Below are 22713 nucleotides of genomic sequence, written 5' to 3'. Positions count from 1 at the left end.
AGCCTCATGCAGGATTATTTTTCCTTGTAAGCAATGCTGGAAGCAATGCACGAGGGACACATGAAAACTAAGAAGGGATAAATAAAATGTCATTTCAGCCTCCCAGCCTGGACATGTACACAGCTGAGGGGAGAAGGGAGCTCTGCTCCAGAATGCTGGCAGAGACCAGTGCCCTGATTGCTGGGCAAAGGGCTGGCAGGAGAGGTGGTGCCACCACCTGCCTGCACCTTGCCCAGCCTCACTCCCTGCTCCCAGCATCTGCAGCAAGGGAATGCTCTGCAGCAAGGGAATGTTCTGCAGCAAGGGAATGCTCTGCAGCAAGGGAATGCTCTGCAGCACGGGAATGCTCTGCAGCACCTTCCCAACCTCCCTCACCTCTCTGTGAGATCACCCAGGCCTGAACCCACCACAGCAGCTCGCTGTGGGGCTGAGCAGCCCTTCCTGCCCATGGCCAGGTTCCTCCCAGTGCCAGGATTTTGGCCAGCTCTGTCCCTGGCAGGAGGGTGGCTGCGAGGGACAGGCCAAGGGATGTGACCCAGCAGCACAGGGTGAGCTCCAGCCCTGCCATCCCCTCCCAACAGCAGGATGCCACTGGCATTTGTCCTCTGGTCACCTCCCCATTGTGGCACAGAAGGGCCAAGGGAATGATGTCCTTCCCTTCCCAGGAGGTAGAACCAGACAGAGAGATATGGCCAAGACCACATTTTGAAATACCAAGCATTAAACAGCAAAAGCCTTTTAAACATGAGATTTAAGTAATTAATTTTTCTACCTCTGTGACAAAGCTATGGTTTGGCCTTATTTTTCCAGAAAAAAAGCTCTTTTCTTTTTTGCTCTTTTAGCCTTCAAGGAAGCAGAAATCCCTGTTTTGGTCTCCTCATGGGTTTGGAGAGATCCTTTTTGTGCCTGAGGCTCCCCTCTGCCCACCACAGTGACACCAGCCCTGTGCTCTGTCACAGCAGAGCCCTTCCAGCACTTGGCTTCCCACTGCCCTGAGGTCTCAGGGGAGGGGAAAATAAGTGTGTGCTTTCATTAGACATAATTAAGATTTAGCCTTTGATAAAAGCCTTGGAAGATTTCTGCTCATACTGAAAGAGCAGGAAAAAAAGAGGCACAGAAGGCAAAGCTCCTCATGCCAGAGCAGTGGAGTGAGAGCTGCTGGCTATCCAAGGATTAACCAGCATGGACAAGCTACTGAGTGAGCCCCCAAACCTGGCTAGCCCTTGAATTCTTCCCCCAGGACTACCAAGCCTGGGGTTTTCTGCATTAGCAGCTTTACCCTTGGGTGGATGTCCAGCCACAGAGCACTGGGCACAGGCCTCATGACCAGAGGCCCCTCAGCACAGGTGACACAGCTGTGACAGCCTCTGGCAGCCACCAAGCCACTGCCACAGACACTTACCAGCTCCTTGAGTCATCTAATGAAAATGCAGATTTTCCAGAGCAGACTCTGCTGGGTTTTGTGCATATTCCTGTGGGCTCTTGGTCACGATCAGCCTGAGCTGCTCAGCTCCTCCAGCAGCTGCTATGGAAACAGGGAGCAGCACCTGCTTCTCAAGGGCAGAGAGTTCAGGGGGCTGGGCTGTTTCAGCCAGGATTTGGGAATAATTGCAAGAAAATGTATGTTCAGTCAGGGTCTGGGGTAGTTCCAAAGGCACAGGAGTTAAACAGGTACCAAGCAGCAGAGCAGGGACACCCCCCAACTGCTCCCATCATTCCAAAAGAGAAACTTCAAAAAGCTCAGCCTGCCAACACCACATTCTTACCAAGCCAATCTTCTCCATAGCAAGAGGCTGCTGAGCTATCTGGGGGAGCACAGCTGATATGGCCTCTGAGGAGGTGTCACATGCCACAGTGAGGGGAGATTCATGCAAAGAATTTAAGGTCAATGGTTTGGGCCAGCTGCTATTTATAAAGAGGAAAGAAAGCACAACAGCAGTGTCACCTCTAGGCCTTAAGAAATGTTGTCTTGTCAAGGAGAACACACAGGGAAGGGCATGCTTCAATCCATCTTCAGCTTTTCTTCACCTCCAGACCAGCCAGTCTGGGAATATTCTCTCTGTCCCAGTGCTGTGGTCCCTGGATCACCAGAACTCTCCCTCTTCCCCCAAAGGGACAGGGAGGTTCCACCCAAATCCCAAAAGTGCTGCCTCTAGCATGACCCATGGCACACCAGGGTGTAAAATCCAGGGCACATGGAACAGCCTTGGAGCCCATGGCCTTGCAAAGCCCCTCCACAGCTAAAAACAAGCCCTCCTTGCACACTGAATTGCCCACATCTCTTCATTTTTAAAGGAAACCTGCCTAACATCATTCCTGGGTGCAGAGACAGGAAGGACACCTGGCTCAGCAAGGACAAGAGTTAGGAAAATATTTTTAGGCTGATTTGAAAAAAAAACCAACAATTTCTTCAGGAACTGTTGAAAAATAGAAGTAGTTTATAATGGATATGAAAACAAGAAGTTACCAATTATTTACAAGTCCCAAAAATGATCACATGTCCACCAAACCAGAAAATGTCACCTGTCATCATATGAAAAGAGAAAAAGAAACAATAGAATGTTTCTGCTGAAAACAGAAAATGCAGAACTCCCCAAAACATCCTAATAGGATCAAGGAGAAAACCCCATCCAATCTGCTAACACAGGAGCTGCTATTTCAAACATGTTATCCACAGAGCAACAAAACCTGATTGCATCATTGGGAGGTTTCATGGAGGTCAGATGCATCAAATAGAAAAAGTGTTTGGCCAGAAGTCTTTGGGGCATTCTTTAAAAGATTTGTTTAGTATGTTCAGGTACAAACACATGAGAATTTCACAAATGAAATTGACTAAAGCCAAAAGCTACAGGAAAAAAACAAAATCTCATCTCTGTTAGAAAAAAAAAAATGTACCCAACAGTAGAATCCAACAACCAAAGCCAAAAAAAGCAAAATCACTAATGGCTCTAGATGGAGGTCATGTGTCTGCTTCCAGGGCCAGAAGTTTTCCCCAGAACCTGAGTTCCAATTTTTGAGTTCTGTAAGATTTACAGAAAGGTAAAAATAGGAGAGCTTTTACTTCCCACCTCTTTGCTGAATGTTACTGCCATGGGAACGTGCTCTGCACGCTGCCAGCTTCTTCCCAGATAATTTCCTATTTCTCCACTAAGCCTCTGGCTCACACATGACTCAGTTTCAGCACTTCACTGAGATAAGCATGTGCCCCATCCTAGACTTAAAATTAGCAGGGCAAACCTCAGCCCCTTCTTCAGAGCCTGGGATAATCAGGCACTCTATTAATGAAAAATGTGCTGGTTTATGTCAGGAACCAACTGGAGCTACTCCCTTGGGTAGGCAAGGGATGGACAAGAAAAAGCTGAGCTCAGCACACATCCAGCTCCCCTTGATGCAGGGAGATAATAAACCCTTCCACCACAGAAAACATCAAGCCAGATAAAATAGTTTAATATAGAGCGAGAGCAAGTATTGCATAAAAATAAGCAAAATCTTTTTCTTAAAAAAAAAAAGTCTGAGAACTCGTATTTAGAAGAAAAGCTGGTAGGGTATCAATCATGTGGGTGACTCATGAATGCAGGAGCTACAGGAAGAGTTCAGGATGTCCCTAGCTTCTCCATCCACTAAATCCAGAGGAAGATCTGTGGAGCAAGATAAAAAGAAAACCACAGCAGTGAGTGCTAGAGCCTCCCTCAGGCAGCATTAATTCAGCAAATCTCTCAATCAAACCTCCAGTCTCCCTAGTACCAGGAGCTTTTTCTGAGAACACACAAGTATTTCCAGCCCCTTTTACCTGAGCCTGCAGCAACACACACTGACTAGATATAATTGTGCTTATTCTAGAGCCTGCCATCTGCAGAGATCCATGCTCTCTCTATCTGACAGGGAAACAAAGTTTAAGAAACTTGCTGGAAGGGATCCAGCCAGGCAGAGGCAGAGCAGATGACAGAGTTAACCTTTAACTGTAAATCATCCTCTCACTTCAGCCACAAAAGGACCAATTTATCTCATTCCTTGTTTCAACCTGATAAATGGAGCAGACTCCTGATTCACACACACAGCTTGAGCACACACACCATGTCCCTGAGAGATGGAGAGGGAGCATGATCCAAGTGGAAATTTTCTCTGAAGAGACAGGTAAACCTCACTGGAAAGCTCACATCCAGAGCCTGGCCTCTGAAGCATCACCAAAATGGAAATCAGAGCTAGTATTTAAATGCTATTTTCAGAGGTTGCTCCTGCAAATCATTCCACTCTTTATTCTGATTCAATTCCTATTTTTAAGGAAGAGTCAAGACACAAAATGGTACTTACGTGTTAGGTGATCCAAAACCAAAGCCTGAAAGAAAAGCAAGATAGAAAAATAGTTGGTAAAAGGGAAAATGAATGCTTAGGATTTGTAGTAAATGTCCCCTCCCACACAGAGATTGAAAAATATTTCTTTCCTGCCTTAGGCCAGGAAAAAAGCGATGGGCAAACAATGAAAGTCAAATCTCCATCTACAAGAGAAGTGACTTGCCTGCCTCCTGACAGAGCTTGGCTTTCACTGCTCATCAGCCAGGTCATTCATTAGCAGCCCTGCAGACAATGTGCCTGGTTTGCTCCTCTCTCCCTGAGCTGCTTTTTTGAGGTTTGTGCTTAATGCAGGCCCCTGGTGTCAGGCAGCCACCAGGGAACGTGGCCCTGCACGGGCTCTGCTCTGAGCCCTGCCTAAATCACTGTGGCTTCACTCAACTGCAGCACTAAAACATTTGGCTGTTGGTGTTGCAGCTCAATTTTTCAGTGCATATTCCTCTAACACTGAACACTTACAGCACAGATACCCAAGCATGTGGTACTGAAGAAATATTCCTTATTTCTCAGTATTTTCCTTTGAGGAGAAAGAGCAACTCCAGAAAAAGAGGTGAAAAGCAACAGTCAGATGAGGTGTGCAGAGCAGTAGTGATGTGCTGCCATTGCACCCAGCAGATCAGTGATGGAATTAGGAGCTGAAGGCTGAGAAGGTGCTGTACCCCACCCTGCCCCTCAATCCTCCTGGACATGGTGCCTTCCCTACAGCACCAGGCAGATTTTTGGCAGGGAGCTGAGGATTCCCACCCAATTTCCAGGGAAAACCAGAGACATGGGGGCTGTTAGGGTGATTTTAGCCTCTCCTACCTCCTCCACCTGTCCCAAAAGCTGAGAATCCACTGCTTTGTGTGCCAAAGCCTGTGCCCTGTTGGGACAGGGAGCCAAAGGTGGGCGTGTTCTGGTTTGCCAAGGTGCCAAACGACGCCGTGTTGTTACTGGTGCCACCAAACCTGCAGGTTTAAAGAGAAAATCTGAGTTTGCAAACATCTCACTTACACTAGAAGTTTGTCCCCATGCCCATGATAACAGTGCACCTCCTTAAATGAGGATATATCAAGAGGTGGGATCAGTTGATATGAATAATTGTTCATTCTGGAAAGAGATTTCCTGCTTTGGGAGAGTATTGTACATAGCAAGGTCTGTTCAGCTCCCATTCTAAACACACACCAAGGCAAATATGTTCATGCTTACACACAAGGTATCTTTTCAAGTGCTTGGAAATACCAACTCCAGCCATCAAATGGAATATTTTAATTCACCCCTGTGTGTGGCTCTCACCAAAAGCACAGCACTGCTTCACAAACAGGGCAGCAAACACAGAATTGGTGCGAGCTGCTCAAAGCCAGAGCACAAAGCAGAGCCCAGATACAGAACCCAGATTCTCAAATTTCAGAGGGTATCTTCCCTATTGCTCAGAGAAATGTGCAGATTTCTCAATTCCTTTCTCTCCCCAGCCCATTTTGAGCCAAACAAGGTGCCAGTGCTTCCCTGAATATCTGCACCAACCAGGCACTTCTCCCCACCAGCTCTAACTAATCCCTTCCCTAATTGCCTTTGGGGACTGAAATGAGAAACACTTTTATATAAGGAAATGTGTCTTTCTCCACCCACTCTGTCCAACCAGGCAGCACAAAGCTCTTGGTGTGACACACTAATGAGACCATGACATGCAGTGTTTCTCTGCCCTTCCTTCCATTCTGAATATAAGAAATGTTCTCAAAGAACGACCTTCAAATTTAACCTAAACTGGGCAAAATGCAGATTTCCAAATGACAAGCTCTGCTAAAGCTCTGCAAGTGCACAACAATCCTAAAACCCAGCAGCAGCCTGAGCAGAGCTGGACATGTCCCAGTGTGCCAGCTCTGCAAGGCTGTGCCTCACAAACTCCTGTCATTTCTCACTTAAAACACAACCTGACAGCACGTTAACCCATCTCTCCATCCATCCACATCTAGGAGACTTAAAAAAACCCAAAACACAGACCTACATCAAAAGCTATCTCTCCAGACAAAAGACAGCCCTTGTAGCAATGTGACAAGCAATTCACCTGGCAAAGGACATCACCTCTCCTGTCCCAGACACTGCCAAGTGTGCACACTGCCTCCACAGGCAGCAGCAGATACCAGGGGCACTTCAGTGACTCTGCAGCTCTGCTCCTGCTCTGGCCTCTCACCTCTGTACTTGCAGGCAGCACTCAGAACCACAAATGTGCTTTTCTCAGGAAAAGCAGAATAGATTTTTTTTTTTTAGTTTTTTAAAAAAGAAGCACGATTGGGTGATGTGTTTAGAACAAGAGGTTTTAGGGTGCTCCATCTTCTCAGGACCATGCTACAACATAAATCCTGTCTACCTTGTGTAAGGAAGAGGTGAAAATAGTGACAAGGAAACTTGTGGTTCAAACTGCTCCTTTCAGCTACAACAAGAAGAGGCCTGCTGGAAAGGCTGCACACAGTTTAAGTAAGAAACAGCTTAATATGGACAGGTTTTTTTTCCAGACACATAAAAGACATGAAATGCAGTCATTGCCTGGTAACAATTTGATCCAACCTATCTTGCCCAGATTTTCAGGTCTTTTGTAAAGCTGCTGTGCAAAACACAACTGAGATGCACTTGAGGTTAGTTTATAAAAGCAAAACATCATTTGCCCACCAACAGTTGGAACTGAAGGCTCTGAAGAAGTGTAGTGGTTTCTATTTCTGACACCCCCATAATTTATTGAGTGATGCAGATTTTTCAGAATTGAAGCAGTATGAATCACATGTATTTAAGTCAGCAGAGTATTCTCAGGAACTGGGAGCTAATACAACACCATGTACTTGCAAGTAACTTCTTTGGAATTGGGATTTTTAAAGTTTCACTTCAAGAGAAAGGCAAAAAGGAAGTCCTGCACAGATGCTACATTATACTGCAGAATCAAACTATTGCTCAACATTTTGTGGTGAGATTTGGATTTTTGTAAAGATGCCTGGGAATTTTGCACACTCTTTAAAAGTTTTAAAAATCAACATCCTCAGGGAACTCTGAAAATATCAGACTGAGTCTGTACCTTTCTAGTAGAGAAAAAATTGTCAAAGCTTCCCACAAGTGAAGTCACTGCATTATCTTTCTTGAGTCTGCAGACTGCTTATGCAAGACCTCTTTTCCATCAACATGCTGCTTGTTCTGAATCCCATTTTATCTTTAAGCTCTCCATGTTGTCACTAAGCAGATCCAGTCTCAGTACAAAATCCTGCAGCACAATGGCTGGATGCTGGAACTGAACAAACTAGCAGTTGATTTCAGCTAAGTCATCCCTACAAACACATCCTTCTATTGAGATTGAATTAAGCTGCCTGTATTTTCACTTTCCAAAGGGACTCCTCAAGCTGCTACACATTCTGGGCAGCAGGAGCACCTGGCTGAAGGCTGCCCCAGCTCAGGGTACCTGCCCACACCTCAGAGGAATTAACAAGTCACACTTCTGGATGCACCCCTGTGCCTTAGGTAAGGGCAGTTCCTCCTGAAACCAGACAGAGACAAACACTTGTGAAACTTATAAACACCAAGACTGGGGAGACATCTGGTTTCCTCTCCTTACTGGAAGATTTTCTCCTTTTAATTGGCTGTGTTCAGTCTGACTGTAACTGCAGCACAATGTTGGTAGCACAAGGCTGAAGAACTGCATTTGCTGCCTCCTGCAGAAGCTGCTTGGCAAGGTTTGGAATTTTGTATTTGCTGAACAAAGCAAGGAATGATGTGCTGTCTGCTCTGGTGCCAAGCACAGGCTTAGGGGATACAGGAACAGGTAAAAACAATCAGGGAGGGATAAATATGAAGAGCTCTGGGAGCACAGACTGTTGTTACAAGTGCCTCATCCCACAGGTGAGAGAACAGCCTGAATTCTCATTAGCATCTCTAGCCCAAATCTAACCAGAGGATAAAGTGTCTGGACAGAGTAACAGATAACAATAATTGTTATTTTCTTTGCTAGGCATAGTTTGTAGTCCTAGATTTGCACTCATTAAATGCACACAGAGAAAATACCTCTGCATTTCCTCACAAAGTTACAAGCTGACATCTCAAAAGAGTTACCGGCATTAAAATGATCACACTCATTCTTTGGGGTGTCAATTTTAGTTTTATACCTTAACATTTTTCTCCTTAAACAAAAAAAAAGGACAGTTTGATCTTACCAGTCAATGGCAGAACATATTCCTGGTGTCAAAGCAGAGGTAACCAAGCAGAACCTTGTCATGCAAGCAGGCTGCTTTCCCTGGCTTACCCAAATCCTCCAGCGCTGGCTGCTGCCGTCCCCTCGCCGAACACTTTGCCTCCCGTTGAGCCCAGAGGGCTTGAAAAGGTTGGGGCTGAACCGAATGCTGGCACCCCTCCAAACCCAGGGGATCCCCCAAAAGTGGGAGGGCTGCCAAACACTGGAGCAGCACCGAAGCCACCTGAGCAAAACAGAGGCAAAAAAGGGGACAGGAATATCACATAAACAATAAGGCAGAGAGAGAAAACAAAGAGCAGCTTTCCAGGTAGATAATGGGGTGTTCATCCTATCATATGGACACCAATTTAAACAATTAATTCCAATCTGCAGGGTGTTTTGTTGCAAGAGATATGGGTAAGAGAAGTGCCTGGATGCATGAAAGAAAACTGCAACTGGCAAGTCTCCCCCATCTCTAAAGATCAGAGAGTAGGTGCAAAGTTGGGTTTTAAGTGCTTCAGGGATGCAAAGATTCAGGAGGTAGGGTATGATTTAATTCTGGTTTAAGTGGTGGAAACTAAAATGGAAGGATGTCAGTGGAACTGCCTGCAGGGAATTGAGAACTTATCTCTGCTCTTGGCAATTTCTGTTCAGGGGCTAGCTGCCTCCTGCAGCTCTGAGTGGATTTCTACCCAGATTATTTCTTTCTATGTTCATCCGCTGGAATTATTGGCCTGTTTCACTGTGGAACATGAAGGACACCTGCTCTTTTACTTGACCAGGGATGAGGATGGGATACCACTGCACCTTTTAATACCCAGGGTGAAATTCCAGTCCATGCCAAGGTAATGGATACTGTTTGGCTGTAAACACAAAAGGTCTGGAAAAAAAATAAATGCTAGGCCTGAATTATTTAAATGCAGATCAGATATTTTGTTACCTCCATCTCTAGGAAGTTAAGAGCATTTATCCCAGGGCTGAAGCTTTGGTCAGCAAACACTCTCTTTAGCAACGTACATTAACATGCTTCATTTTCCTTTTTCCACAATTTTAAGTAGTGAAATGGGGATAAAAGAGGTTACAAAACCCAGAGCAAAGTTTGTAAGATAATATTCCAAGGAAGTATCTAAAATAGGAAAAATGTATTCAGTTCCATGTTCTGTACTCTTGACTTCACAGAACATAAGACCAGAACTGAATTGCACAGCTCTCAGCTCTTAAATTGCAATGGGAATTTTTGGAATGAACACCTGAGGATGCTGCATAAGAGAGAATAAAATCCAGCCTTGGACCCACCAGTTAAAGCTCCATTCACTCAGCCATTAGTTATTTTTCATTTATTGTTCAGAGACAATTCTTGTCCATGCACCAAGTCCAGGCTGTGGACAGCTAAGTGGAAGAACAGCAAATAACTCCCAGACAGTGAGGGTTGTCCTAGTGGGTGCTTTCCCAAAGTACCTGCTTTGTTTGGACTGGAGAACCCAAAGCCTTGGGAGGCCACACTTCCACCACCAGAGCTGAAAGTGCCCGTAGGCTTCTGCTCTCCAAAGGAGGAGCTGCCAAAGCCAAAAGTCTTTGCTCCGCTGTTTCCAAATAAGCTCGAAGAATCTGGGGAGATGAAGAATATTTATAAACAGCCAATACTCAGAGAAGACAATATTCTACATTGCACTTCATTAGCTGAAGCAGGAGAAAGGAAAATGACTTTTCTTTCCTCAAGCCCCAAGCACACAATGAACATCATACTGAAAACAACACAGGGAGAAGCCAAGTTTGCCCTAATTCCTACAGGACTTTGAGGTTGCACCAAGATCCATTCTGGATCTGACAGACCACTAACAACCCTTTATTGCTGCAATCTAGTAAATCACCAGGAAGGATGATTTGTTTAGATGCATCCTGTGCCCCAGTCAGTAAAAGACAATTCCTCAAGTGAGGAATCCCAGCAGCTACAATCATTCTCTCCAGACAACACAAATATCAGCAAACCACAAATTAAAGGTTCTCAGCTGTTTTGGCAATGCTCACTATTTCTACACAAGATTATCTAACAGGACCTTAAAGTAGGAGCCAAACTTCTCCAGCCTTACTAAAAAATAACTCATTTTTTTCATCCTTCATAAGCCTACAGGGAGTTTTTGCATCTAGAGGCAGGGCACAGAGCAACCAAAGCTTTTCTCTGGTGAACCATCTGTTTTGTTTCATCACAAACCCCAGAACTGCATTAAATTATTAAATTAGCAAGGTTAGAAAACTGACCTCAACCATTAATCCCAATGGATCATTAAAGATGTAATAAAATAAATGGATTTTCTCTCTTAAGGCTTGAAGTGCTACTTCTAACCACTTGCAGCACCAATTTTACAGCTTTCCTTTGTTTCCCAACTTTGATGTTCAGCCACTGGCTCCCCTTCTTTGTACTTTCTACCTGCCTATCAATATGTCACAGCAAATTCTGGTAAAGTACCTTGCATGTGCTGCATAAAGACATGAATTTTTAGGCAGAGGTTCACAAAAATTCTCTCCCTCTCATATTGATTCGTTGCAATTTTTACAGTCTTAGGGCGATGAGAGATGATCAAAGCTTTCCAACTTCCAACCAAGTTGGAGGCAGAAATTCAGTGACAAGAATTTTGAGTATTTCATTTTAAGGAAGGATTAGGACAAGAATTCTCTACAGAATATAGATATTATTCACACTTCTTGCATCTGCTTGTTTGTTTCAATGGCTTCCCTACTTGTTTTCCATAAACCTAGAAGAAAAATTCTGCATTACACATCACACATGCTCTGGTTACTCCCTCAAAGCCTTTCATATTAACACAGAATTGACTCAAAAACAATCAGCAGAAAAGCAGATGGGCTCACAAAAGCAGATGGAAATCACAGCACATTTTGTATTCTTCTTTTGTTCACTTACTCTGGGAAGCTGCAGATCCAAATCCTCCACTGGAGGAACTGAAGGGATTCTTATTGGCTGCATCCTGGCTTGGCTTTCCTCCCAAACCACTGAAGAAGCCTCCACCTCTCCCACCACTTCCAGCTCCAAACAAGCTTCCACTGGAAGAAGATGGCTGCTAGAACACAAAAAGGACAAAAAAGGGATTTAAGCAAAGTCAAAGCAGCACGTGTTCCCCCCAAGGCTGTTCTGCCTGGGCCTTTTCTCAGGATGTCTGAAGGGGCTGGCAAACCAGCCAGCAATCACCTTCCAAAATGGAATGCCATGAAATTTTATTTAAGTCTGTCTTAAATCTTGTCCACAGCACAGAATAATGCCTTTGAGAGTTGCCCTACACTTGCCCTACTTTCCACATAGCATGGAACAAAGGCAGGAGACTTACTGCATCTGTCTTATCTTGCATGTGATAAAATGTTTGTGTCCCCATGCCCCCTGGAGTATTCATGCAGATGCTGCTTTGGTGCTTACCACAACAGCAAATATCCACAGTACAGACTGGGGCACATTTTATTTAATACATCCAACTATATTAAAAAAATATATCAGAAATAGGGAACCCTGACCAAGTGCCCCACATGTAACAGCCCTACAAAGCCATAAATACTTGCCTGGCCAAAGACAGTGCCTCCAGTATTTGCTGCTTGCCCAAACACAGAACCTGTGTTACTAGAACCAAAACCTAAGAGAAAAAAAAAAAAATTAACCACCAAAACTATTACCAGAGTGTAAGACCAGGACAGGATAAGGACAGGTCTTCCATGCCAAAACACAGGGATACAAATTATGTTACCAAACACATCTAGGCTGGACAGACACAAAGCATGTGCCAACACCCAAATAATAATCTACATGGAAAGTTTATATCAAAGTCATTCTCATTCTCTCTTTGGCCAACTTAAAAACAGACAATAGAAGGCCTTTTCACTTGTGGGATTGTTGCTAACACCAAGAGAATTGGATTTCTGTTAACATGGCTACAATAATACTGCAAGTCGTGCACAACCACTGGAGCATTCTGATTGCCCTTGTGTAAAGAGGATCTGAGCTTTGTTACCTGAAGACTCCTGTTAAAGATAATGAAATGTTTTGATTAAAAAGAGAACTCCCCTTTCCATTTCCCAGTTCACTTAAACGTGCCTTTTGTAATAAAACTTGCATCTCTATAATTAGGAACACCTTTCTCGAGCAGAGTTCACTTCCCACCATTTAACTATTCTCTGCTACTGTACTTAAAATGAGCAAGCAGTTGCCTGCAGTGCCATCATTTTTAATTAAATGAACCTAATTAGTTTTTCTTCCTTGGAAATACATGCTCTCCATTATTACTATGCACTTGTCACTTTTCCCTGGGAGCTCTCTGAAGATTGTACAGAAAACCTTTGGAAAAGCCCCAACAATATACTGAGCATGTGGAGAACAAAAAGGGACTGACCAAGGAGGTTTGGTCTGTGCAAGAATCCAATTTAACTGTGTGGACAGGTAGCTGGTGCTCATGTTACTGCTATATTTAATTTTGAGATGTATCCAAATGCAGAAGTGGATTTAACAGATTTTTCCTGCAAACACATCACTTTGAGGGCTTAATTTTTTTTTTTTTTGCCATCCTAGCTGATGACACAGTATTACACCTGGCTGTACATGCACTGTTGCATGTGTTCAGTGCAGGCCACTGAAGGAACTGCTGCATCTGTGTTTATTCATTGCCTTGGTTATGGTCTCAGAGCTGCTCTGCCCCTTTCACCCAACAATTTACAACAGTTCCAGTTATTGTGCAACAGGCAGGATAATATGTAATTCAAAATTAAATTAAGGTAGACTACTAAGTATAAAATGAAGGCAGGACTGGCTGACAAGGCTACATTCAGAGCCTGCTGATGAATAGTGAAACAGAGCAAAAGCTTCATTTGCCTCCAACATTAGCCTGCTTCTCACATCCACTGCAGCTCTTGTTCTTACTAATTGAAAACAGAACAAAACCAAACCAAAAAAATGAGACCCATCAGGTGCCATAGGGGGGAAAAAAGGCATTAATGCCATCCTGCTTTCCCCAGTGATACCCTCCAAGGCAGACAGTGCCACTCTGCTCTTACCTGAGGCCTGGCAGAAGCTGAAGCCAGCAGAGGACGTGGTGGTGGTGACAGCAGCAGTGCTCCCAAACACAGATCCCCCCTGCCCAAAGCCAGTGCTCTGCCCAAACACAGGAGGGCTGCTCTGCCCAAAGAGCACCCCCCCTGTGCTGGCTGGCTGGCCAAAGGAGAAGGAGCTGGCACTGTTGGTGCTGGCTGGGGCTCCAAAAACATTCCCACTGCTCGAGGCTGCTGTGGAAGCTGCTGGCTGGCCAAAGGCTGGCATTGTCCCAAAGCCAGACTGGCTGAAGGTAAAGCCACTTGAAGAACTGCTTGCAGGTTGTCCAAAGACTGGTGCTTGCCCAAAGGCTGGCTGGCCAAAGCCTCCCGTGGTGGTGGTGCCAAAAGCAGAAGTTCCAAAGGCTGAGGTGGCAGCCTGGGTGGTGGCAGTGGCTGTGGACAGAGTGCTGGTGGTGAGCTGCCCAAAGGGAGAGGATGCTGTGGTACCTGCTGGGAGCTGTCCAAAAACAGGTGGTGTGGAGGGAGTGGCAGCAGCTTCCCCAGCAGGCTGGGTAAAGGCTGAGCCAGAGGAGCTGGAACTCGGTGGCTGAGAGAACACTGAGGAGCCTGCACAAGTGGGGGCAAACACAGAGGCACCAACAGCAGGACTCTGCACACCTGTAGTCACATCAGAGGTAGCAGCCAGAGCACCTGTGGCTTCTGCAGGAGAGGCAACACTTGCTGTGGAGGTTGCTGCTGACACATTCTGATCTGCTGGGCTGGCTGTGGAGACAGCAGGAGGCACCGGGGCCTTCAGATCGCTGGTGGAGGTGGGAGCAGCCACGGGGTCAGGGGCAGGAGGTGCCACTGTGGTCCCAGAGCCCTCTGGGACGGTGTCCCCAGCTGTGGCCTGGGGTAAGGCTGGTTCTTTAAGTGGCTCTGTGAGCTGTGCCTGGGGCTGTGGCACTGCAGGTGAAGACCCAGCTGCTCCAGCTTCGTTTTCAGGCGTTTTTTCTGAGCCAGGTTGTAATTTGGCATCCCCTGCAGACTTACTGGAAGTTGCAGCAGGGACAGCAGTTTGTGATGAACTTGAGAAACCTCCAAACGAGAGGGATGTTGAAGCAGGGAGAGTAGAAGGGGCAGAGGTGGAAGTGCTCATACTGTTTGTTTGCTGAATACCAAATGAAAAGGTGGGTTTGCTGCCACCAGAGCTTCCAAGATTAAACACCCCAGAAGACCCCGTGCTGGTTAACTGGACATTGCCAAAGAGACTGCCCGTGGCACTAGTGCTGATGGATGCTGTGCCAGCTGACGTGCCTGAGGTTGAAGCAGCTTCTCCAGCTTTTCCTAAAGTCAGGGGAGCAGTAAAATTAAATGCAGAAGGCATTGTAGACACTTTAGTTGACTGTGTTCCTGCAACACTGGTAGATGGTGCTTTACTGGTGCTCTTGGCATTATCATCTACTTGACCAACCCGTAGTCCTGAGAAGCTCCCAAGAGTTTCCCCAGCTAGGTTGCCCTGAAATAAGTGATCTCCAGGTTTGGATGGAGCAATATCCAACTTGCCAGAGGTTGTGGGGAGAGCAGAAGATGATGTTGCAGCAGCTTTGGTTGATTGGGTGCCATCTGCCGCGGTGCTACCTCCTACTCCACCTCCTGGAGCACCTGCTGATTTGTGGGACCCAAACACAAAGGAGGAGGCCTCAGGAATTGCTCCAAGTTTGGAACTCCCAGCAAACAAAAATGAGTCTGGCTGGGCTGATTCTTTTGCAGGAGCTGTCAGTGAGAGAGGCAGAGGTAACAAATCGAGTTAGGGTATGCAAAGCTCATTTATCATTCTTGCAATAATGGCCCATTTGGGTGCTTCACAGACTGTCAGTGCTCTTGCCTCAAAGCTATAAAGCCTCTGTCCATCAGGTAACTGCAACCTTCGCAGCCATTCAGGACATAACAGTGACACCCAAAGCCTTTATGGCCAGGGTGACAGTGACAAACACTGTTACTGTCACATCACAGCCTCCACTTAACCATCCTTCTCTCTGAGTACAGACAACTCCAGCCTTTGGCTCCTATTTCTTTTTCAGCAGTTTGATAAAAACATGAAAGACCTGGTTATTACAGATAATTTTCTACTGACACCACTTTCACCTCTTCTTACTTGGTTCAGGTAAAAAATTCCTGACATTTACTTCAGCACTTTCTTTTTAAACCAATGGCTCAGAACAGTTAAGGTCATAAAAATACTTAGACACTTGAAGAGTTTTCTACAGAATCAAATCTTTCTTTACCAATTCAATTATTTATAGACTACCAACCAGTTTTGATACAGCTTGCTTTCAGCTTTGAAAAACTAGAGAAAAACTCTCAAATGTAATTGCCAAAGCAGCTCCATTTCTAACCTGCACTGCTGTCCAACAGTGTGAAACTGCTGAAGTTTTAAGGGAGCATGGGCTAGTTTTATTTAATGTACTATCATTTCATTTCTGTGCACCAAACAAATTTTGACTTGAAAACACTTCACTGGTGTTTGGACAAAGTACAGGAAATCTGCATGGAGCTCAAACAACAAAGAGCAAAAGCTTCTTACCAGATCTGGTATTATCCTTGTGTTTTCCTCTATATTAAGTATATTTAAGTAACTGACACTCAATAATGTAGCTTTATTTTCCTCCTGAGGCCCTGAAATTACATTCTGTAGTTCTTCCATTACCAATTAGAGACAGAGGTGCTCCTACCAGTTCACAGAACAGAGTGGAGTACCTGCCCTCACACAATGCTGTGGTTTACAAGTCTGCCTCCTGTACCTCCCACTCCTGCTTTATCTGTGTTATTTACCTAAGCTTTTATGTTCATCTCCAAATTTTAAGCCCACTTCATTCTCTCTACTTAACATCAAGAGTATCAGTAGCATTACTGTAGCTGTGATGGTCTAAGGATAGAAACAAGCCAAGATTTGTAAGAAGAGGTGATATCTTTTATCAGAGGAACCAACAACATTGGGAGCAAATTTTCTGACTGTATGATCTCATCTGCAAGACTGAAATTAAAGGCAGAAAGCTTCAGAAATACTACAAAGCAGATTTTATCAGTTCCCTTGGATGAGACTCAACAAGGATCTACCTATGGCATGGAAAGGCAGCCTCTGTATTGTCACTTCAATTTTGGAAGCAACACAAAGCCATTCCAAGCACTTCCCTCTGATTACTAAATGCTCACTGGATAACAGTTCTATGTCAGTTCACCTCAGCAACTTTAAATCTACAGATTAAAAACAGCAGAGGAAACGACTACAGATGTTACCCTTTTCATAAACTAGCGCCTCCTAAATGTTCTTGGCAACAAATATTTTGCTTAATTGACAGGTGGGTGGCCCAGATTTCTGTGTATTACAGGGGAGAACCCAGCATGGGTATGAAATGTTACTGCAATTTTAGTAATAGAAGTACAACACAGAACAAGAACCACATGGATTAGGAAGAGTAAACACTCTGTTAAGAGGGAAGAGATGCTGTTTGCACAACTCTCCCAGACTCACCTTGTGAGGGAGCGAGGCTGGGAGGAGTCTGTGATGAAGCAGCTGATGTGACACCACCAAAATTAAATACAGACCTAGGAGGAGAGGAGAGGAGAGAAAGGGAAAGAATGACTTAGCTCCAAGTGCAGAAATTTCCAACCATATGATGAGCACAACTCTGAGGCTCAGCTTTCCAGTACAGACTTGCACAAAGCCAGGCACACAGGAGCATTTTCTCCAAGGACTAAACAGGAAGAGAGAAACACACACTGTGCTCCATTTGTTCCCTCTCTGAAAAGGTTTGTAGAGGGTTAAAGAGAGTCAGGGCTCAAAGTTCTTTTGACCATCCTCATCCTTCCATGTTCTTTCCTTTCTGCTGTGTATTTCTTCCTCATGCACCAAAATCTGATGGATTTGGGGAGACTGGTGAGAGGAAACACCACAGGAGCAGCTACAGTTTGAAAGAGCTAAAAGGGAAGAATCAGTGCATGTGCAGAAGGGAATGACTGGATACAACCATCCATCAAAAAGGAGATCACTCATAGCAAGACAAAAACGAAAAGTTATCATGACTATTTTACACTGAAAATATTTTGTCTTGCAAAAATACTGTGATCTTTCATAATGAGTCTTGCAAAGATCTTCATTCCCTGAGGCTTTTTAAGCTTTCTCTGCTTCTCAAAAACCAGCTGCTGATATAGAAGTCAGGCCATGGGACTAAGACATCACTGACAACAGCACTGTATTTAGCATATGGTTTACACACTGAGGCACTGCACATGGGACAAAGACAGGGTTGTTTGCTTTTTGAATCTGAATTTCCATCTCTCAAAAGGACTCTTTTAGCCCTCTGAAGAGCCCAGCAAGGCATTTGGGTAGTATCCACTTTAAAAAGTGCAGAGAAATGGGTAAGACTGGAAGAAACCAGCCATTTGAATGTGTGTGTATTCTGAAATAATGTTGCCAACTTCACAGAGAAATTCACTCGAATGTTAGACCAGTAAACATGCAGAATTTCAAACAATCATTCCTAAGGAATCATCCCTCTCCCCTAAACACAAGATGTAACCAAATAAACATTTTTGCCATCCCTGAAATACCATTCCATAAGAGAGATTTCAGAGTAACTGTATGTTCATAACATGTGCCTTGCTTTGTGTTATTGTTATGTAACAGATATCACCAGATGGCTTGGGGCCCCTCTTGTCACCTTCATGAACTGATTACTTTTCCAAGCCAAAACACAAAATTTGTTCTGTTGTATTAAAATGAAGAAGTAATTCAGTGAATGTGCCCATCAGTACATATTTCAAGTCCTAACAGGGAATTTGTTTATCAGTCCACTGTAGATAAAACCCAAAAGCAAGCCAGTCACCCTTTACTCTTGATTAGTTACACACTGAAAATTCTCAGAGCAACAGGATACTGTGTCAAAGCCTCAAACACCTTCACTCAGGCTTCCACAAACAAGGTCTTCAAAGGACTCTGGTACAACCCCTGCCCTCCCAGTCTAACATCTGCAGGTGCCATTTTACAGTACTGCACAGCTTGTAGGCAACACCTGCTGTAACAGCCAATACCCATATTTAATGTCAACTACAAAGAAATCTTAATGTTCATACAGACCCTGCAGAAGAAAACAAGGATGTTTTGTTAAGCTGTGAAGTTGTTGCTTGTACTGATGTCACAGTAGAAGAAACAGCTGTAACTGTTTTTACTGTCCCTTGTCCTGTAAGTTACAAGAACAACAAATAAATATACTTTTGAAATAAATTTACAAATCAAAAAAATAAACAACGCATCCTGACATCTATCTATTAGAAAAGCAGGGATTAGCTTGCACACACAGTCTATAATTTAATAAATTTCTAATAAAAAGGTAGTGCTATCAAATTTAGAAGCTGACATTTTCAATAAACCAAAATTTAAGAAGCATTTGCCAAGTCAAATATAATTCCCAGCTATTTTTACTGCTTCTTACCCCTGGCTAAGAGGCAACCTACATCCACGGATTAAAGGCAAAAGACCAACAGAGATGGATTGCAGACATTTATGCAAAAGGCTTATAAAACCATGTCCAATGCAAGCATTATTATCTAATACACATTAAAAATCAATTGCTTCCTTCCCCTCTTGTTCCTCTTTTCCTGTTAAGTTGTAAACTGAGCATTCCTTTCTTTAGAAGCTTCCCAACTCTATGAGACTGATCCCTGTGTCTGAAGTGGCTCTGAAGTTGGTCCTACAGCTCAATAGATCCTGCACAGGAATTAGATCAAGCTTGTTCAGGTACTCCTAGAATGCTGTGTGGCTAAAAATCAAATCAGCACATTTAAAATCAGCAGGATTTCAATGTTTTAAAAACAAAAGAGCTGCTTTTAATTTGCTGTCAAACCACAGTAGCCTTGTGGAAGATGTGCTCTCAGCATTTCCTGATAAGAGTTACAAGCCCTGAGTGCACTCTGAACAAGGAACTGTGTCACTAAATTCTAGATGCAGGAACAGACAAAACACAGGGAGTATAGAGAACCACTCTCCTGCACTTCTGTACCTTCTTTTTGACAAATTCTCCCCCTCAAGACTGGCATAGCAACCTCTCAGTGGAGGCAAATCTCTTCTCCTCAGTATCCTCGTTCTCTGGACTGTGCACTCTGACATCTTGCAAGAGGCAGCCAGGCCTTATTTCCATCTCCACAAAAGAAAGACAACTTACCTGAGATCTTGTTGCCAGATGATGTTGGAGCAGCTGTGGATGCCACAGGAGAGGGTGCACACACAGAGGAAGGTGGAGTCTGGCTCTTCATTGAGCTTGTCAGAGGTGTCTAAAAACACAGCACCACTTCAGGTCAGTCTGTCCATTAAGGACAGACTGACTTTGGGTTGCTATTATCAGTGCCATGCAGTGACTTAAGAATAAAATAGAGGTGGGTGGTTGCAGCACTTAGGAGAGCCCTGCACTCTTGGGCCCATTATGTCTTGACACTTAAATAGAGGGTCAGTCCTCAGTCTTTTCAACAAGTCAGCAAGCCTCTGTGGGCAGCAGCTCAATGATTTCAGAGGACAAAGACTTCTGCACTGGGGTTTTTTGATGCATAGATATAAAACCCAGCAGCTTGTCAACTATTAAGCAATATTTTCAGTAGAATAACAGGGTAATAAAGAACTCTCTTCCCTGATTTCCTGTAACTTTCTTTTTGTTTTCTTGTGAAATTTAGTTGTAGCTACCTAACACAGCTTCCTTTGCTGTTAGCTGCAAGCATCACTGCAGCAAGGCTGTGGCCATTAGAAAGCTGCATGTCTTCAGAAGTTAGAAAAGACAAGACATAACATAGATATGCCTGGCATCACACTGTCAAGGTCACAGATACAGAAATGGTTTGTCAAGAATGCAGGGCAAGCTATGAAAATTAAACCCCCAAACTCTGCTGAGCATGCCCAAGTAAGTATTCCACAGGGAAAGGGCTCCATATCACAATACCTGTTTAGCTTGATTTGTAGCAACAGTTGCCAAAACTTGATGGACTGCCTGGGCTGCAGAGTGAGGTACAGATGATCTTAAAAAGAAAAATTAAACAATTATATGAATAACTAGTCTGAAAGAGGATTTCCTCTCCTCTCAGAAAGCCCAGCTCCCAGAAGCCCTGAACAACAGCCACTATTAAAGATTCCACACACAACTCCAAAAGAACAAATCTGATTAGAGAATAAACCTCTTAAATGAATCAGCCACATTTAACAAAGGAAGTCTGTAAATGTGTTTAAACCTCTAGACTGAAATGATCAAGTCTTCTCCAGACACTCTTGTCTCTGAAGAGAGTCAGGGCTTTCTATTTTACAGGGAGTTGATGAAAAATCAGCAGGTAAGGGGATTACAATTTTATGCCTAGTGGATAACAAATTTAAGCAGCTTCCTTCACAATGTGGAGTCCAGACACGTACATGCAATGCTTAGAAATGCTGAGTAAGTTGGGAGGGGGTGGAGGGAGCATTTCCTGTCTTTGAAGTGTACTATAAACACTGACAAAGTCATGGAAAGAACTGTGATAAAATTAATCTATATTCTACATTGTAAATATGGTATTTTTGACCATGACATAAAAACCCCCAGACAATTGCTGCAGAATGACAGCACCTCATGGGCTGCAGGATCTGACCTTGGCACTGTGGGCCACCAACAAATCACATCAGGGCAACTTGGGAACAGCCAACCAGTTTTAGCATCTCAAGTCTGTGGTCCGCCAGGTTCAAAAGCTTCACTGGCCAATACCAGAAGATTTCAGAAGCTTTAATTCAAGCATGATTGCATTCCCTTGGTGGAAAAGCCCAGCTTTCTTACCCAGGCAGGTTCTCTCCATCTTGACTCGGACCAGAAGTTCCCTAAGGCAATAACCAATCTCTGGCTGAGGCTGCAAATCCCAGACAGTGAGCAAATTTGGGCGTCCAAAATTGTCTGTCTGCTAAAGCATGAGGATTCCCAAACTGCATTTACTGTTTGGTCAGCTGCAGGCCAATTCATAGGGATCTTCTACCATATTTTAAAGGAAGAGGACACAAATATGACACATTTTGCATGAATATTTGGTCTTGCACATGGTTTTGTGCCTTGAACAGCTTTGCTTTACTAGAGAGTCCTTCTTTCCTTCCAGCCATGAGTACTTTCTCTACATTGCCTGGCCTGGATTTGCCCTCTGCCCAAAGCAGAAGTACAGCAAACAATGAAAACTTCAAAATTAACACTGGAAAAAGTTGGTGGTGGGATGGTACAACTGTAGATTTCAAGCTTATGCTGAACAAAAAAGAAAACAACAGAAAGTCTGTGAAATTCATGAGATGGTGGGACTTGATCTCAACATTCATCACTTGACAATGCTGTGAAAATGCTGGGTTTGACTTCAGTTGTGGAGAAAGGATTATTTTTTCACTGAAAATTGGACTGGGACCACCAACACACCCAGTCATAGGCCACTGAACAACTGATAACAACTGAAAAATCACTCCTGCTTACCAACCAAAGAGTGTGCTGTGGCAGCAAAAGACAGCCAGGATGTCTGAAGTAGCAAAAAGTGGTGAATTAACTTTGCTGGGTGAATGCTCTTCATTTTAGTGCTGAATCTGACTGGCAAGCATGGCTCATTTGGGTAGAATTTTTAGAAAGTACATTTTTATGAGGTCAGCTATAAAGTAAAACTGTAGAAAGCCTCCAAGATATCAAGCTAGCTGGTGCTCTATAAATTAGAGGTATCAATCAATACTGACAATCTAAAACTACTTGAAGTAAGACAGGTCTTTAACTGCAGTTCAACTGCAAACAAATCTCATTACATATTGCTCACTCACAATCTCCTCTGTGCAGAGCCAGTACTTTCTACTTTTTTCATCATAGTTCTGATGAAACAGACAGTGGAAAACTCTTCCTGGTCACAACACCACTTTTAGCCAAAAAATTCCCAAGTAGAGCTGTCTACAAATTTGACTTTCAAAAGATGTAGCAATTCCCCTCCCCATTCCAGTTTATCACTTTTAGGAAGAAATAAAATAGCAAAAAGCACCCAAGCTGTTTCTCAATTAAAATGCAAAAGAAACCATGAAGTAAATGTCAAGGTCTCCAGTTGAGTACCACCACTGTGAGACTGTCCCCTTT

At 43.9% G+C, this 22713-nt stretch overlaps 1 protein-coding gene across 3 annotated transcripts in view; it reads right to left on the bottom strand.

The window, feature by feature from the left end:
- Positions 1–3426: 3426 nt before the first annotated feature.
- NUP214 (nucleoporin 214) overlaps positions 3427–22713 on the bottom strand; it is a 38707-nt gene continuing 19420 nt past the window's right edge. For 2 of the 3 annotated variants that reach the window (XM_071453957.1, XM_071453959.1), the window contains exons 25-36: positions 20551–20626; positions 19786–19894; positions 18702–18804; positions 17097–17170; positions 13586–15337; positions 12104–12174; positions 11457–11613; positions 9995–10144; positions 8609–8780; positions 5155–5297; positions 4312–4336; positions 3427–3638 (exon numbers count right to left, since the gene is read on the bottom strand). In XM_071453957.1, the coding sequence (XP_071310058.1) occupies positions 3605–3638; positions 4312–4336; positions 5155–5297; positions 8609–8780; positions 9995–10144; positions 11457–11613; positions 12104–12174; positions 13586–15337; positions 17097–17170; positions 18702–18804; positions 19786–19894; positions 20551–20626 (2866 nt within the window). In that variant the 3' untranslated portion in view covers positions 3427–3604. The remainder of the gene's footprint in view (positions 3639–4311; positions 4337–5154; positions 5298–8608; positions 8781–9994; positions 10145–11456; positions 11614–12103; positions 12175–13585; positions 15338–17096; positions 17171–18701; positions 18805–19785; positions 19895–20550; positions 20627–22713) is intronic. The other variant, XM_071453958.1, reaches the window with a different exon arrangement.

The sequence above is a fragment of the Agelaius tricolor genome, unplaced genomic scaffold (assembly GCF_023055355.1).
Source record: "Agelaius tricolor isolate 1412-34295 unplaced genomic scaffold, bAgeTri1.0.p SCAF_38, whole genome shotgun sequence".
Lineage (NCBI taxonomy): Eukaryota > Metazoa > Chordata > Aves > Passeriformes > Icteridae > Agelaius > Agelaius tricolor.
Note: the sequence above shows the minus strand (reverse complement) of the source record. Positions and strands in the feature narration are given on the sequence as shown.